General features: G+C 38.1%; 1 protein-coding gene across 1 annotated transcript in view; it reads left to right on the top strand.

The window, feature by feature from the left end:
• Positions 1-18,266, top strand: part of ntn1a (netrin 1a) — a 57,215-nt gene extending 38,949 nt beyond the window's left edge. The window contains exons 5-7 of the mRNA XM_085410208.1: positions 1,521-1,574; positions 9,880-9,954; positions 14,941-18,266. Coding sequence (XP_085266334.1) covers positions 1,521-1,574; positions 9,880-9,954; positions 14,941-15,269 — 458 coding nt within the window. The 3' untranslated portion in view covers positions 15,270-18,266. The remainder of the gene's footprint in view (positions 1-1,520; positions 1,575-9,879; positions 9,955-14,940) is intronic.
• Positions 18,267-18,273: the final 7 nt, after the last annotated feature.

Genomic DNA, 18,273 nt, shown 5'->3' with positions numbered 1-18,273 from the left:
TGTCTCATGGGATGACTAAAGTGTACTACCTTTTAATTTATTATTTACAAGCCATTGTAATGAAGACAAAAAGATCAAAATATATGAAATCGCATGAGAGAAGGTCTGTACCTCAAGACAGGATAAGAGAGAGAGGGGCTGCAGTATCCAGCATAAGAAAACTTAACGGACTCTCTCAATGAATTGTCTCTCTCCTTTAAAGCAAAACATTTGACTGCTCATCCAGTTTAATGTTCAGTACATGTGTTTATGAGTTTGAGTTTATATTACTTCCCACTGTTGTCAGTTTAAATTTACACAAGTAAAATATTAGAATTAGACCTATCGTTTAAATATCACATAATGCAGATGTGCACTCATGTGAGCAGATCAGCATCAGCAAATGGACCTCCAGGACAAGCATGCAAATGAGACATACTTTTAGAAAGCAGGTTTTTGTCTGTGTAAGTTGAGAAAATCTCATTTTAATTGACCTAAAGACTTGATTGTTTCTTTGTCTCCTTAAACACTCTTCACTGCACTGCTGAAACCACCACACCACTTCCCTCAGTGTATCAGGGTCTTTCCTTGCATGTCACTTTTCCTTCTTTCCTCATAGTCTACGTGAATAATCTAGAAGTCTTTTTGATTGAGCCCTTTCTCTTCACAATGCAACAATAAAATAAAAAAAGCATTATACCGACATATTACAACAAAGCGTGTAACAGACACGCCGGCCTACCACAACTTACTGCAACTTCTGCATCCGTGTCCATTTCACACTTTGCTTCTCCAAAATGTGAAATGTACATACATGCAGAAGTTGCAGTAAGTTGCAGTTACAGTAGAGGGAGATATTTTATTTCGAGCCAATATGAAAATAATCACGGGAAACCGTTGAAACAGACATTTAATATTAATACATTTAAATGTAGATACATATTAGCCACCAAGATTAGTCGATTCTGGAAAGTCTACCAACTTCGTGGCTTTAAATATATTATTCCCCCTGCTAGTAATGCAATTTTAGCACCTAGTAATGCTTTTTGCGTTTTGGAAGAAGCAAAGCGTGAGATGGGCAGACTTGTTTATGTTGAAGGAGCCAGCAGGTAGATGAAATAACATTTTAAGCTTTTAAGAAAGCCAGAATCCAAACTTGCAAGAAAGGATACACAATAAATAGGTCTCTAAGTTGCACTTCAGATGAGGAAAAACATGCAGCAAGTTCAGACTCAACTCCTGCGTCACCAAGACACAGTTCATTGCCATTAGGATATCTTCCAGACGCCCCGTCAGGAATTTATTTACTAAATTTTCTTCTATAATATTAACACTGAAACCTTGCCAGAATATATCACAGAGGTTTAAGTTTCTGGCTCTAACAGTGACACATTTTCATGCTTCTTTAATAAATGTGCCTATTTACATCCTGTAACAACCTCCACACGTCCACACAGCAACATTAGAACATGCACTGCAGATACACATAATAATGAAACTGATCTTTCTTTGTGTCTCTGTCATGTTTTCTCTGGGAATAGAGATTCCAGTCACACCTCCTACAACCCCATCCAGCAGCACGGAGGAGCCATCAGGTAAGCACAGCTGAGAGTAAAACATTTAATCTCTTTTACATATTTATCTATATGTTGCTATAAATCAGTATAAAAGCACATTTGTCCTCGAGAGGAAACGAGGAAAATGCCGTGGGAGGATAAATGTATTCAGTATGAGCTTTTTAACCAGTTTAGTTCCTCGTCCTCTCATATTTTTTCCACAAGTGTAAAAACAGTGTGCAGGATAAATTGGATCCCACTTGCCTTTCCCCTCCTTATTACTGGGGGGTTCATGAATATTAAATCCATTAGCCGCAGCCCTGGGATGTGCCTCCTTTAATCTCTCACACTTTCACAATTAATCAGTCTAACTGCGGCACAGTGGGGTGTTGGTTGAGTGTGCAGCATTGGGCTCCAGTAGTTTGTTTGATTTGATATTTCATCTCTCCCAGCTCGCACTTTCCTCTCTGATGCAGTGTAGTAAGAGGAGGAGTGATGGAGGGATCTGGATTTTGTAACTTAGCAAAGGATGTATTGGTATTCTTCTGTTTCAAACAGTTCTGTAACATTTGGTTTGCTGTCCAGTCTTTAATTGAGGAACATAAGATGAGGATAAGGCATGGAATATCAGATACTGCTACTACTTTAAATGCAGTTTTGTTTATAATCTGCATATAAGTGTTGATATCTGTATATAACAGTTATTAGAGTAGATAGAATAATGGGAAATATAACTATGTAACTGAAATAAGAATGAATATTAGTGCTCAAATTTAGAGATTCTAGAATCAACTGTCAGCTTATCAACTGGTTAGATTTCTGGTGATATGTCACTACTGAGGGTTGTGGCAGGCTCAATTAGTTACCCAGGAAATGGCATAAATGCTGCCAGAAAACAGAAAAGTGGAAAAACCCACATTTTCTACTTCCTAAAGAGACGTGCTGTGACTGTATGAACAGTGTTCGAATCAGTACCACTTTTTCTTTCACACACAGTGGAAAAAGCTGATCTGGCTCGTGCCATGTTTTTTTTCTCCCTCTCAAATCAAAATGGAAGAGGCCCAACATATATACATGTCTGTAAGCGAGTGTGTGTGTGCATAAGGGCTTTCTGCAGCTGTTTGGTGCTCTGAGGTTTCAAATCTTCCCTGAACAGCTTTGACTGACAGCACAGTCCAGCTATCGCTGTTGTCCAACCCTCCTCCACCTCTTTTCTTTTCTCTTTAAGTCTCTTTTCACTCTCCTCCACCTCCTTCGTCTCCCTCTGTTTCACGCTTTGTCTTCACATAACACTGTGGGTGGTGCAGAGCTACAATATCTGGAGTTTCTCTGGGCGCCCCTTGTCAGGAATCTGTCTACTTTAGGGTGTAGGACATATTCTGAGGGATTTTTACTTTTATATATTTATTTTGTTAACTTAAAAAATGCTAATTCAATGTGACAACACAGGAAAGACACATACAAATTCCTTGTATGTGTCTGCACATATAAACATATAAACACGATTCTGATTCTGAAAGAAAATAGACTTTCACATAATTTGTGCATATTTATCGTTTCCACTAACTGTATTAATTAAATCATCCCTTTTGATGGAGATAGTGTTAAAGTGTGAATTATGACCCACCAGGCAATCTGTTCTTCCTTGAGGCTAAAATCAAGCAGACTGTAAGGTGACGGACATCCTCTGTTGGTCATGTCAGAAGCATGAATAGCGATTGGTCTTCTAGCCCGCCCGGTCTTGAGGCCCAGAGGATGCATATATTATCCTCCGAGCCTCTTCATGGGGTCACACAGCAAACCCACCTCTGCTCAACCTGGTATTCCTGCAGCTATGATATCACTTCATGATTGCAAACAGATGTGGCTTGTATGCAGTATTCAACAGTTTCGTTTTTTCTGCACAGTACTGCATACTAAAAAAAAGTGATTATGATTATTATCCGCATCATTATTATTAGTTAGCAGCAGGAGAAAGAGTATTCCAACTTTTTTAAAGCTTTTTTTGAAATGCGTTATGCCTTTTGTTGTACCCAATGTACTCGGGGGAGATGGCGATCAGATCAAAACAGACACGAGAGCGAGGCCGTTTGCACTTTACCCACATTAAATTAAATTTACACAATTAAATTAAATTTATCTACCATTTATTACTTTTTTATTAAAAGCATATAAGAAAATGTATACAAGGGATAGAAGAAGAGGAACAAAAGTGAGAAATGGTGGATTACCTGCAAAAAGTTTGGAAAATGAAGAAAACGAGAAAAAATTAAATGTAAATGGAGTGTGTGAAAAATTGAGATTCTGAAGACAAAGATTTGAGCATGAGTTAAGAAACACGGAAAGTTAATTTAGAAATAAATATGAAAAAAATCGGATGAGGTGTTGAGTATGAGGTGTTGGGCTGACAGCTATGAGGCAGGTGTCTCTTTGCGCCTTGCTTGAAGGCGGGGAGTGGAGCTTGCCGGGAGGCGGAGGGTGTGAATGGAGGTTATGAGGGAACATGGAGTGGATATTAATTTGTCTCCTGCAGTAGGGCTCTCCCCCCTTTCTGACCACACGGAGGGTTGGAATGCATGGAGAATACCTCCGATGGTGTAGCGCAGACAAAACACACATTGTGCTGGTAGGTCATGGATGGCGTGAGTCGCCACTCCCACGGGTCACGACAGAGATGTCTGAACAGCAACGAAATGTGGAGGAGATTAACTGCAGATGACCTGCGATGGCCGCCCTGGCCCGTCAGAATACACAGGATGTGAAAGTAACTAATGATGATGAGGAGAAGGAGAATTGGAGTGACCATGATGATACTTATAAGCATAACAAGGTTCAGCCCTACATACTGTATGTGTGTGTGACGTGTCTGAAGCTGGAAGTGATCAGGATCTGTGGCGAACCCCTCCTCGGATTTTTTGAACATGAGTCTTGCTTTACACACCCTGTTGAGTACGAGTCGAGCCCAGCGTGCTTTACGGCCGTGTCGACGTGGGATAGATAGAGAGAGAATAAATACAAGTAAAAAGACACTGAGTTAAGAAAAAATAGAGCCAAAACAGAAGCACACGTTATCAAATCATCGTTAAACTTTTATCTGAAATTTATTTGCTGCTTTATGCCATTAAATTCTTGCCATATTTATTTCCCCTGGCTAAGCTTTCAGAGAAACCCTACAGGACTCCATGCTGATTTAAAACGGAGCAGTTACAGTAATGGGCGATGCCCCAGCTCATCGGAATTGATTGCACGCCACCCAAAATAAAATCTCGAATCGGGTCAAGAATTCTAATAGCCTCTCTTCTCTGCCTGTTGGTGGCTGAAAGCAAACCATCCTTTGCTCAATGACAATACAATGAGAAAAAGTAGGAGGGGGCTCCTTTTCTTTCTTTCCCCTTTTTACTCTGTCTTTCTTTGCTGGACGGGATCCAAACTCACAGTTCTAATGTAAGCAGCCCGGCACAGAACAATGGAGCGCATTGCATGGCAGCACACTGGGCTCTGAAATCTAATTACGTGCTTTATTTGCTGCAATTTGTTTCTCAATCAGTCTGCTTCAGGGAGAAAGCCCTCCTCCCGGGCCATCATTTACACCTTCTTGTCTCACTGTTCTTCTACCTTTGATGCCTCTTGCCTCTGTGGTCATGTTCACACATGTTCACTTGCATTTAAACATTAAGAGCAGCTTTGCATAGTTTTAAAATCAACTGTAACTGCAAAGCTGTAGCACGTGCATACTGTACAAGTATATGCAATCACACAGCTCCCTGAGCAGCTCTCACTGTGACCCAAATGTTAATATTATTAATCATTTTAAATATTTAATTTTATATATATATACTAAAGGACAGCTAGGCACTTTGGCATTTACTCTGCTACAAACGATGCAGACTTCTTGGCTGAATGTTAAGTTGTTTGCATTCCAGTCCTTCTCTGTATAACTCTAAAGTACTGACTGCTTCATTTGCATTGCATTCACCTTCACCATGCTATTTCTCCACACTGCTTTTGTTTACTTTAGCTTGCATGCCAAGGTGTCTGTTATGTCCCAGTGCTGGCTGTCAATGTTTCTTTACAGTATGAAGAGATATCAAGATAAATTTTGATCACATCAATAATCCATTATAGTTTGACGGGTGTTCTGTGCAATGTTTCCTTCACCTTGCACTCACAGAAAACTGCAGCCACACTCCAAACTTCTCCATAAGAGTGCTACAAATTGCATTCTTCATTTTAAATATGAAAAATAAAAATTCAAGCCCACACAAAAAAGAAAATAAAAAAGATTAAGCACTCTTCTGTGGCCTCAATTTTCATCTAAAAATGACACGTATCACCATGAAACTTCACTAGTTGAGTACTTACATAGAGACAATTATTTTTTAATTTACAAGCTTTTGAGTATTTTAATGTTTAGATATGTAAGTGAGGCATTATATGTGCAAATTTGCTATAATTTGCATACTTTCCCACAATGGAAACACGAACACTGGATAAAACCACGTTCAAAATTCTCGTTTCATTTTGTTGACACATTTGAGTGGAAGGTTCATGCTGAAGGGATTTTGGATAACTCTTTTTATCACTACATAATTCCCAAAACAGTGTCAACAGACAGAAAAAAGAAACATTTTGCAATACTTTTTTGTATAAGATAAGATAAGATAAGATAAGATAAGATAAGACAAACCTTTATTAGTCCCACCCATTTTTAGGTCATGGCAGAAAGTAATGTAATGTAATGTAATGTAATGTAATGTGTATGTGTTAGTCCCCATAGGGAAATAGTTCCTCTGCATAAAAGTTATGAAAAACCCAATAGAATAGGATAAGATAAAATAGAATAACATACTATACAAAATAGAATAAAATGCTTTGTTATAGTAGGTATGGTATATGAACAAACCCCTATTTTAGAATAAAGATGGGAATAAAGCTGAAAGGTTTGGTGTTAGTGTGTGCTACTTGTATGTGTATGGAAATTTACTGGCTTATAAGGATATGTTATAAAATACAATGTATTTTATAAATTAACTAATACTATTTTACATTTTACATTTTTTACTTAAAGATATCTCTGAAATGTCCTCTTACTATAAATTTTTTAATTAAGAGATTTTTTTAATATTGTAACTTTGAAAATCAACCACAAAATCAATAAAACAACCAACTGAAAGCATTTTAAATTTTATTAGTAGCCTCTGATCATTAACGCGCTATTAGCACAAAATAGCCTCAAATATCAAAACTGATCAGTACATCAAAAAAAAGTAAATAAATATCTTAAATATCTCTGGTTTGCTGTTATTATGACAGCATTAGCAAATCAATAAAAGTACGATGAGGAGTGCTGTGTATAGATTTTGATCTACAAGTCTGAGCAGTCCTCTGAATATTTGTTGCTGAACGTAATGAAGACATTTGTACTGCTCCTTTTTTCAGCGCTGTAAAGTACCGGTCCAAACACATAAAACTGAGCACTAATGCATTCTGTCTCGAAGCAGCTTTAATGAAAACGATTAGGGTAAGGAGTCGTACAGTACTTTAATAGAAGGGGCAAAGGTCCACCTCTCAGTTACACACTTCTCAGTGCTGAAAGGCAGGAAACAAAGCGCTGTAGTAACTACATCTACTCTGCCCAAAGCACATCTTAGCTCAGTATTAGGGGACTGCTTCCACTTCTCCAGCTTGTAACGCTTTCACAAAGGGAACATTTGTCCTCACTGTAGGGGACTGCCTGGCCCTAAATGGGGATCTTGGGGTGATCTCAGCGGGGCCTGGAGCTGTGTCTCAGGGGTACACTAATGGGGAACGAAAGGCTATCAAAGAGAAGTATCATGATGGTATCGGGGAGGGAGGGGGGTTATGAGAAAACAAAGCCTCCTTTCCATTGAAGGGGGAGGGTGGGGGGTGGGGGGGCACCCTCCCCCTTCGATCATTTACATGGTAATCAGGTGCAACTCATGTAGGCTCCCCTTCTTCATGTACTCTTCCTATTTTTGTTACATTCTCTGTTTACTACCACCAGCACCAGCTTTTTGCCCTTTCTAACCAGTTCACGAGACTACCAGCTTCAATTTGGGGGTTTTCCTTAAATTTCTGGACCTTGTCTTGTTCTTCCCACCCCCTCCCTTAAATTTCCCTTTTTCTTTCTTTTTTTGTCAACCTCTCCACCCCTTCGCTCACTACCAATATCTATTCTCCCACCCCCTTCTCTTTTTCGCAGGGGGGGTGCATTTTTTCTTGTTGTGGTGTTCCCCGGGCAACCTCATTCAACTCAATTCAACTCAAGTAAATATGAAAATAAAAAGCACGACCAAAGATTTGGTCACATAAATGATGTTTGCTCATATCAAGTTTGCCTGAAAGTGCCAGTCTGCCCTCCACTACACTGGTCACTCTTTAACACTATAACATGCTCTTCATCCTTGTCTCTCTTAATTTATTATTATTATTATTATTATTATTATTATTATTATTATTGATAATAATAATAATAATAATAATAATAATAATAATAATAATAATAATAATAATAATAATAATAATAATAATAACAATAATAATAATAATAATAATATTGTCGGCAGTCTGAAAAGAGAGAGAGAGCAAAAACACTGAAAAAACAGATTTCATTCCCCTGATATTCCCCTAACATGACATTATTTTGGCATGCACTGTAAGTAGATGATGCATTACAGCACTGCATGGGGCAATCACTACATCGTAGCAGCAACATAGTTTCTGGATTACTGAGGCAAGTGGAGGTTGCGTCAGCTTATGGCCAACCATAAAACTGATGGCATACTGTCGTGGGTCTATTTGGACAAGGAACAAGGCTGTAACGTAAAAGCAGTTCACTTTCAATAATTAAAAAACACCATTGCAAGAGCACAATATGATGACGTGGAGGACACACACGTAGAGTCACAGATGTAAATATTTTCCTAACCTGCAGAGATTTCGTATCTTGTATATTTGCATACCTTTAATACAGCCCTGTGGCTGTATGCCATACTGTGCTTGCAGTGTGCGGCTCATTATTTTCTTTATTGAACCACAGTGAACACTAATATCCACCGCTCATGAATACATACATTTTAATATATTTTCCTGGCCAAAAATCTTTCTGAACAGTGTACATCGAATGATGTGGATGAAAAATCAAATGTTCACCTCATCTGCCTCACAGAATATGTAAATACATACTTGTCTTTGAGAGCTTCCTCTCAGCAGAGCGCTCTAAGCTGATTTGGATGACACCGCTGCCTGCATGAGGTATTCATTTCTTCACGGCTCCAGAATGGACGCACCCCCAAAATGAGGGTCCTTTGCCTAACACTTCATGGATGGCTAATTTTCCCTTCCTGACCTCCCTTTGTGTGGCATTGACCCCCTCCACCTCCCCACCTTCCACTCCCTCAAATAGCTGACAACCCTGCGTGCCCCCCCTGCAATAAATGCAAAAGCTTGACGTGGTCCTCTGTGGGGCCTTGAAGTGATCCCAGGGCTATTTTTTTTTTCAGAAGGTCGGGGGCTGAGGTGACAAGTGTGGTGAGATTTGGGTGGAGGTGGGGGATGAAGTAAATGTCGGGTGGTCTGCATAGGCCTAAATTATTCCCACCGTCTGAGTGGGTTCTTGGCACTTTTTCTTTTAAATCTCTCAAAACACTGTGCTGATAACATCAGGTGCTTTTATAAGACCATCACACATGATGAGATTGTGCTGTTGGACAATAAAAAAAATGTTTATTTATTTCTTTATTTATTGTTCTGTCATTTTTCTTCCTAAACTTGAAACTCAGTGAACAAGTTTAGGCTTTCCAGATTCTACTACATGCAATAGAAGCATTTAAAGCTTTAAATCTCAAATAGATATGTTTTATTTAAATAATTATGAATATCAAATATAACGTTTTCCTACTAAAATCATGAATTATTATAATCATTTTAATATTAATTTAATACCACCATATTAATTGTGGTATTACTAAAATATCATATTAAGTATGGTATAACTATGTTAACTAATAATGATTTAATTAATTATAAGATTTTTTCAGAAGGTAAAATTTCCTTTAATCAAAGGACAAAGTGGAAAATTCTGGGATGATTCTTTTCTGATTAAGTAAAAATTCAAAATCAGTTAATTTGCTGTGGGTGCAAGTATTTTTTTTTCAAATGTCTTAAATTGAGAATATTATTTTCCAAGAACAGTGAAATTGTTAAAAACAAAAAATGCAAACAGTTTAATTCACAGAAAAAATAAATACTGGCAACCAAATTGCAGAGATTCTTTGATGCGTTATGACTCGTTATCATATTTGATTCTTTGTTATTCTTGCAGACTGTGACTCTTACTGCAAGGCATCCAAAGGCAAACTTAAAATCAACATGAAGAAGTACTGCAAGAAAGATTACGGTGAGTAAACAAACAACGCGCAGCCTGTTTAACCACTCACATTTACATTATGAAGACATCTGCTTTACTTTACCATTCTTAATTTTGTTGTTCTCATGACAATGACAATAAAGTTTCTGATTCTGATTCTACTTTGAGATCAATCTGTCTCTAAGAACAAATAATTTGCACTTTTAGGGAGTCCCAGTGTTGCTGCAGAGTCTTTCTTTGAATGCATTTGTTTGCTCCTACAATCAAAGTACCTTCAGTGTTATGCATCCAGCCCAGAACGTTGCTGGGAAGCAGCAATAGTTTTCAGGCGAGGCATTTTACTGATGTCTTACTACAGCTTTCTGAGAACAGAGAGTCAATGGATCAAACAGAAGACAACAGATCTTCAAGGAGGAAGAGAGAGGCAGACAAACAGAAGGACAGAGAGGGAGAAGATGTGTGTGCGTGTGTGCTGGAAGGGTTATCTCTGAACAGTCGAATAAGACTCCAGCGGATAAAGCAAGTCAGTATGACAGACAGTGGGAGCTCTTTAAGAGATCCTCATTAAGAAAGGCCACTTCCCCCACAGCTGATGTGTTTCTTGGTGAATTCCTGTGACCATCAGTCTGCCACCCCATTCAAGGTGTGGATAAGACATATGACCTCTCCCCTCTTCCTGTCCCTCTGGCCCCTCCCCTGATTGAAGTCAGGCTGCTGAACTAGTCAACCAAGCAGCGGCATCCTGGAGCATACTTCAGCAGCTTGATGGACATGCCTGGACTTTGTTCTGTTAGGATTTGCAGGAGTTAAAGGGTCAGCTTATAGACACCTCCTCTTCCACCAGTGCCTAACTTGATGCTAGTGGCGTGAGAAAAACCTTGTCTCTCAAATGTGTTGCGGTCCACGCGTGATTTTTTTTGTTTTTTGTCAAAAGGCAGAAAATGCTGGAAATTTCAAAACCAAGTTAGCATTTCTTCTAAAATCAAGATTAAAAATGCATACTTTTATTGTGCTGTTGTATTATATTTTATTTATACATTAACACAGATGTGTAACAAATACAATTTTAAAAACCAATCCACCCCAAATGTAGGGCATGAGGGGGAACTAAATGAGTATGCCATAATATGGTCTGCCTAGCAAGCATATCTCAACCCAGTAAATACCTCTACCATTACTATTAAACACCAAATGAGGAAATATGTTTGGGAATAATGATGCACAAGAAACACTGAGACATCGGTGTCATTCTGTCAGATGACTGGTGTCCTAGAAATGCATGACCTTTAACAGTGGCACCATAATGCCTTTGATTAGGGTAATGGTGAGACAAATCTGTTCCCTTATCTTGACTAATTTAAGTTAGTTAAATGAATTTTGTTTTTTTTGTTTTTTTAAAGTGGAGAAAAAAAAAGAAAAATGAGTGTAAAGACAAAGTCTCCTGGCCAATGAATTTACTGCTTTGTGGAATTGCGCAGAATGGCAGAATGCACTGGACCACTAAAACACCACTATTAAAACTGAGTGATAACAGTAGGCAGCACCCATTTGAGGGTGAGGAGATGTAGAGATAAAAAGAGGCATCAGTATGACGCGCTGGAGAAATGATCACTCAACACAATCCGGAGTACCCTTATCTACAGTATGTACATATCCAAAGACAAGACAGCAGGAGAGGCTCCAAAATTGATTTGGCATGTCTCGTAGGTGTGCTGGTACTGATGGCTGAACGACTGCCAAGCAAGAGACAAATGAAAAGAAAAGATTCTCTTTAATGCTTTTTGGGTGTAGATACAGAGCCTTGTTAGGTAGAGGGTGTAAATTAGGGAGTCTGAACAGAGAAGGTTCGTAAACCTTGAGATAGAAACTCTGCTGTTAAGTGTGATTTAATCAAAACATGAAGCCAAAAGGATTCTCTTTGGCTGCCATGTTATGATGGTGTACAATCAATCGAATAAACACATGCAGATTTAATGTGTTCATGCACAACAACAGACAAAATATATGTTTGTTTGTTTGTTTGTTTGTTTGTTTTTTTAAATTTCCTTTACAAACTCTTAAATTAAATTATTTTTCAGAGCTGGATCATAGTTAAAATATTTAATTTAATCTGTGAGTCCAGCAGTGGTGTTATGTTCTTTGTCATTCCCTGTGTAATTCACCTTCTCTCTGCCGGGTGGCTTTGTGCCAGGAATATACATTAAAGGATCCATTTCCATCCATAGTTAGCAACGGAATATTTAAGACTAATTATGGACAAGAACAAGAACCCTGTGCAGTATTTACTCAAGCTTAGCGAAGCTGACTGAGACACAATGTAAATCTGCAGAAGTTGGCTCCAGGGAGCCATAGCTTTGCACTGTTTTGAAAGGATCAGCAGGGATCTGTGTCCCATGCTGCGTAGGGAAACGACACTACAAGCTTCTGCATTTGATATGCAGACGCACATTAGCAGTCACAGGAGGATGCAAAGCCCGGGGAAATGTCTCATCTCAGCAAATCCTTGGTGCAGCCACTTTAAGCATCTCAGTGTCCACAGTGCACAGCAACTGTTGTGCAAACACAAACAGTACATGGTGGCAGCTGGTATATCCAAGGTGCTGCAGAGGTCACTGTTAGGTCAGCCAACGGTCATTAGGGCTCCCATGACACTGAGGCCTAAATAAAACTATTATACAAATAATAGTTTTATACATTAATACATCGCAGAAGAATAAATTGCACATGTAATTACTGTGCTACAAGCATAACACAAAAGATCTGGTTTAACCAGTATTACTGAAACATAATAGCATAATGGAAACTAAAATTACACGCAGATACAGATATGTTTTCAAAAATCACCTTTATTCAGCTACACTGTTGCAGCTGGAAAAAGGTTTTAGAAGCAGTTTTAGATTTTCACCATTTTATGAAATGAATCCCAAGGCAGTGATTCAAAATCAATAATACAAAACCTGGCCTGAGTACAGGGGTATACACTTAATACCACCAAGATGTTCAGCTCCATAAGTGCTGAAGGTGACCTTGTGACAAGATGGTTCATTCCGAAACTGGTGTCATAAGTACAGGGGGAAGAGATCGGTTCAATAAAATGCATATTGATACACGCTCTCTTTCCTCCTCTTCTTCACTCTCACTTTCCCTCACTCCTCCTCTCACAGGACAGAATCAGTACATTAATCATGTGATATAACAGAGTATCTTTCCAGCTAATGTCTTTAATAGCCCTACCCTGTCTCCTAATCACATTACAAATCATGCTGCTGTGTCAGTAAATGGACATAATGCATACTGGGCTCCATCTGATAGCTTGACCAGGTATAGAGAAAAAAATCTAGGTTAGAATTAGGTTACCAATTTTTACTTTACTGGGATTAATAGCACATTGGTGTCAATTTAAACATGTCTCTTACCTCCTTTTATCAATTCAGTACTTGCTTTTCAATCAATTTCAGTTGATTTGTCACCATTTAGATTTGTACACATCATATTTGACCTTCTTTAAAGAATTAAAACTGTGTTTCTGCAACCTATTCAATGTCTTATTAGTCTGATATGCACTTTTAGTCACAATGTAAAGCCCTTTTGAAAATAAAAATACAAAAAGAACAAATATTTCCTTGGTGAGGCAATGCAAGAATGCTGTAATGCACTCAAATGCCAAGATTTCCTCTGCTGCAATAATGCAAATCAACAAAACCTTCTTAAATCTAAAACACTTGGGGATACTGAGGTTTGATCTTCCAGCCTTGGAAATGTCAGAGCTCTGGATTTTGTGACATAATCCCTAATGTGCATCATGGGCTAACCCTTTCCCCCTTTTGTGACATCATTACTCTTTGGTAAGACTGATATAGGAAACTGAAACAAAATCCAGGCCTTCATTAAAATAATAAAAATGTCTGCATATCTCATGCAAGCAGGAGATTAGCTCAATAAATATCCAGTGACATAGTGATTTGACCAAAACAATCTGTAGACTAAATTGTTTAAGCAAAAACTTTGGCTTGGAAGGACTGTTAAAATTAGAAGGTAAAGCCACAGTTTTGAGTGTTTTTGGAATGCTAGCTGCATAGCTGTAGGGAAGGCAATGCCAGTCGGTCTACCGCAATGTCTCTTAGTGAAAAATCTGCTGGATGATTTGCTTTAAAGAAAAATTTACAGACATGCAAGCCTCTTATTGCTGGCCTACTGTCGTCATGGACTTTGAGCTTGTCAATCAACCTCTGATTTGTAAATCTTAGCATGCATTGGACAGCAGGAACCAAACGTCCAAATTGATGTCTTAAAATGATACACAAGATTAACCTGGCATGTTTTTTGATGGGAGGAGAAACCGAGAAGCTCCTAGAGAAAATTTAAAAACATAAAAATTCCAAACAGAAAGAACCTGTCTGGGTTTGACCCGATCTCTGAAGGCAGAGATCTTTATATACTTGAAAAATCATCAACTCACTACCATTTACAACAAATTCGTAACTGGCTTACTTTGTTACAAATGCAAAAACTGTGGCAATGATACAGCATATTTAGTTAAGTTTGAAATGCAGATTTTTATACCCAACCGCTTACCTGAAGCTACCTTTAGGCTAGTATTAGCTTAATTCAGTGTGGCCACTTAACATGCAGTCACCTTAAAAACAGACTACCTCTTGTAAAATGTCAAATTAAATGTACTTGAATGCATAAACTTGATATATGTATGTAACTGTAAAAGTGTTAAAAGAACTTTTAGTCTATCCAAACACACCTGAGAAAAATCGCAGTAGCAAAGATGCAACGCAGAAACCGAATGTGGCATCTACATGCTTGTATCTGTGATGAAAATGATATATTCAATCATAGTAGCCTCAAAAACTAGCGTGCCCAGTTACAGCCTCACACAACTCTGCTGCAGACTTTTAGCCTTACAGAGAAACTAAACTTTACCAGTCACACGCTTTTGCATGTTTGTTGAATCCAGTAAAAGGAAATCACGTGTCACGTCTTTTGCTTCCCAACTTTTCTTTGCAGCTGTCCAAGTGCACATCCTGAAAGCGGACAAATCCGGTGAGTGGTGGAAATTTACTGTCAACATCATCTCCGTCTACAAGCAGGGAGAGAGCCGCATCCGCCGTGGGGACCAGTTTCTGTGGGTCCGTGCCAAAGACGTGGCCTGCAAGTGTCCAAAGATCAAGCCTGGGAAGAAGTACTTGCTGCTGGGAAATGATGAGGACTCCCCTGGCCAGGGTGGAGTAGTGGCAGATAAAGGTAGCCTGGTTATCCAGTGGAGGGACACATGGGCGCGCAGGCTCAGGAAGTTCCAGCAGCGCGAGAAGAAAGGCAAGTGCAAGAAGCCATAAGCAGGATGAGATGGAGACGATTCTGAAGAGGGAGATGATTTCAAGAAAAAAAGCTGAGCTGGCAAATATTAAAAAATAAATAAATAAATAAATAAAAAGAATGGAAGAGTGACAGACAGAGGACCATGGACAGAAAAGAGACTGTTTATGTCGCTGCTTTTTTGTGTAGAAGCATGAAGAGAATTATTTAGGATGATATGTTTTTTTCAGTCGAACTTTTGTTGAAGGAGCTCACCTGGCAGATTTGGTTTATTTTACTTTGAGATTCCTTTCTCTTGTGGATTTGCACCTATTACCAGTATATATCATTATTTGTTTTGTTCTCATTATCCCAATATGAAATCCTTATATTTTATGTTTGAATTTTATGGACATTTTCCGCTGTTGCAAAAATGACAGAAAGCCACTTACCTACCGCTGCAACTTTGCCTCTGCATGTTGTCTTGGAAAATTGTATTATTCGCTAAGAAGTGAGCTTGTTTCAACAAAAGATTTCACTGTTGAGTGGCAATTGAGGAAGTGATATGTAGTTCCTTTATTGAGATTTGTGCCATAAATGCTATTGTTTCTAAGCCACAGAAATGCACACATTTAGCTGTGAAAGACTTGCCATTCCTTTCCTGTCTGAATTTAGTTATATTATGCAATTCAAGCAACACTAAATTGCATGTCTTACATTTTCATCTGTCAGGACTTTTACAGTTTTACAACATGCAAGTGACAGAAAAGAATCTATGACAGTATTGACTTTTATTTTCAATCTAATCAATCCTGAGCGTCCTTGTTACTTCAACCAGTGCCCCTCAGATTTCACAGTTAAGCATTTGCCTAAACCTGCATGTGAGATTGTAATGTTCACTAAATAGTGCTGCTTGTGGTACTGTACTAATGTTCAATTTCTGAGGGAAAAAAACATTTAAATCACTGATTTTACCTTTAGTAGTTACAGTAACTGTGATATACTTTGTGTCACAAAAAAATAGAAGCTTTAACAAGTGACTTGGGAATAAGAAGCCAGCTACATTTTATTGATAACCTCTTTACAAAAATGTTCATAAAATCCTGAGTTGTTCCTAATAGACATTAATAAGAAACTACCCTCAACCGCTTCCTTCCTGTCATGAGGCGTCACCACAGTGGGGAGCTTTGGAGGTTTGATTCGGTTTTATGCCGAAAGCCCTGCCTAACGCAACCCCAAAGGGCATTTGGGATGTGAAATCTTGTTTGTTTTTCCTTTCATCAGCAATGCTTGCTCTGCCACAAATGATCAGAACTGTGAAAGTTACCCAATGTCTGTTGTTGTGTAAAATGGATGCAATGTTAAAATTGTGCGGGTGAAAGTGCAGCACTGCAGCTGCTGGTACTGCATGTTCTCAGAGGATATTGACAAAGACAAATAGTATGACGCAAGTGCAACAATGCAAATATTTATATGATTTACCTCTTCAGACATGTGTTCTTTTAAACCAACTTATGGAAAGCTCGCCACAGTATGTCAAAATCTTCAACAATGGGTATGAGTAGGACAAAGGGAGAAAAATGTTGCAACTGACCCCCTGCCTGTTACTACCACTAAATCTGAAAAGATGATCTGAAAGATCTTCAGGTTGTAGAAAGCACAGAGTGGATACAATGAAACAAATTTCTTACCTTACGTGGCAGAGAAAATAATCCCTATAGTGATGAAAAACTGAAGCTTATTGCGCCTTAAGAAAGTGCTCAACACGCTTACCTAAATTTACTTTTAGAATCCACCTCACAGCTTGTATTCGTCTGTAGCACTTCCTGCAGTGTGGTGGGATTGCATATAAACTCATTTACAGGGCACACTCTTTTGCAAACACAATGCACGACTGTACGCTCAGTAAAAGAAACGAATCAGTAAGAAAATGCCTGCCATGTTAATTCTCTTCATGTCAATACTTGCAAAGGGACAAATGGGGTGCATTACAATAACTTGTCGCTGCTTGATTCAAACCACTTTGTGTGCAGTTCAGTTTGGATTTCTCCAAGGAATGCATGGATAAAAATGCTCAGGTTTGTAAAAAGCCCAAAGTGTATTTGATTTATCATGAACTTTTTATCTTTTGAGGCCAAATCACAACACCGTGAGCAGTATGTTTGTGAGACAATAAAACATCATGTTAAATGGGCGATTGTTGTCTCACTAAAGTTACATTTAATTTCTAACGCTCAAGTGAGTGTAAAGAGGGATAGACAAGAAACTTTCAAACTTTCATAAAAAGGAGATAAAGATTTGATACCAGTATCTTGGAAACATCCTCAATTTTGTAATTTTACTTATAGTAAAAATCCTAGATGATGACAAATTGAGCATATTGAACTGTGATACAGAAAATGACTGTACTAGTCAATATTGACATTTTTTTTATTGTTCAATCAGTTTAATATTTGTTATCGATACCCAACATGCTGCTACATGATGGCGCCTTCTTGAATTCTCCAAAACTGATAATCACAATATTCTGACATATACACAAAATTTTTGCACGGTACTGCATTTCATTGTTAAACCAACAATGTTATGTGTCAAGTTCTTTTTTTTTTTTTTTAACTATTTTTATTTGGCACAGTGTAATCCAAAATGACACGACTCTGGTCTCCATAGCTTCTAGCTGTAACTTTGACATCCGTCTCCTGAGCAATGGTTTGACAAGCTTCCAGATGAAACGCTATACACATACACATCAAAGCATTGCTTTGTGTTCATACTATGAATTGTAAATGTTGTTTTCACCATTGCAAAGTCTTTTGCAATGTTTTACAATGCCTACTAATATATTATGGTTATTATATATGAATATATTTAATGACACAAGACATTGTGGATTTTATTGTCTTTTTTTTTTTTTACTTGTTTGTGGTTATTTAGATCGTTGTTATTAAAAGAAGGAAATAATAACTACTGAACACACCAATCTGGTAGAACTAAATTCAGATTTTCAGAATAAATAAACTCTTGTTACATTGAAAAATCATTTGC

The sequence above is a fragment of the Rhamphochromis longiceps genome, linkage group LG6 (assembly GCF_057381845.1).
Source record: "Rhamphochromis longiceps isolate RC_006_pf linkage group LG6, R_longiceps_female_GT1.1, whole genome shotgun sequence".
Lineage (NCBI taxonomy): Eukaryota > Metazoa > Chordata > Actinopteri > Cichliformes > Cichlidae > Rhamphochromis > Rhamphochromis longiceps.
This window is presented reverse-complemented; position numbering and strand designations above follow the sequence as displayed.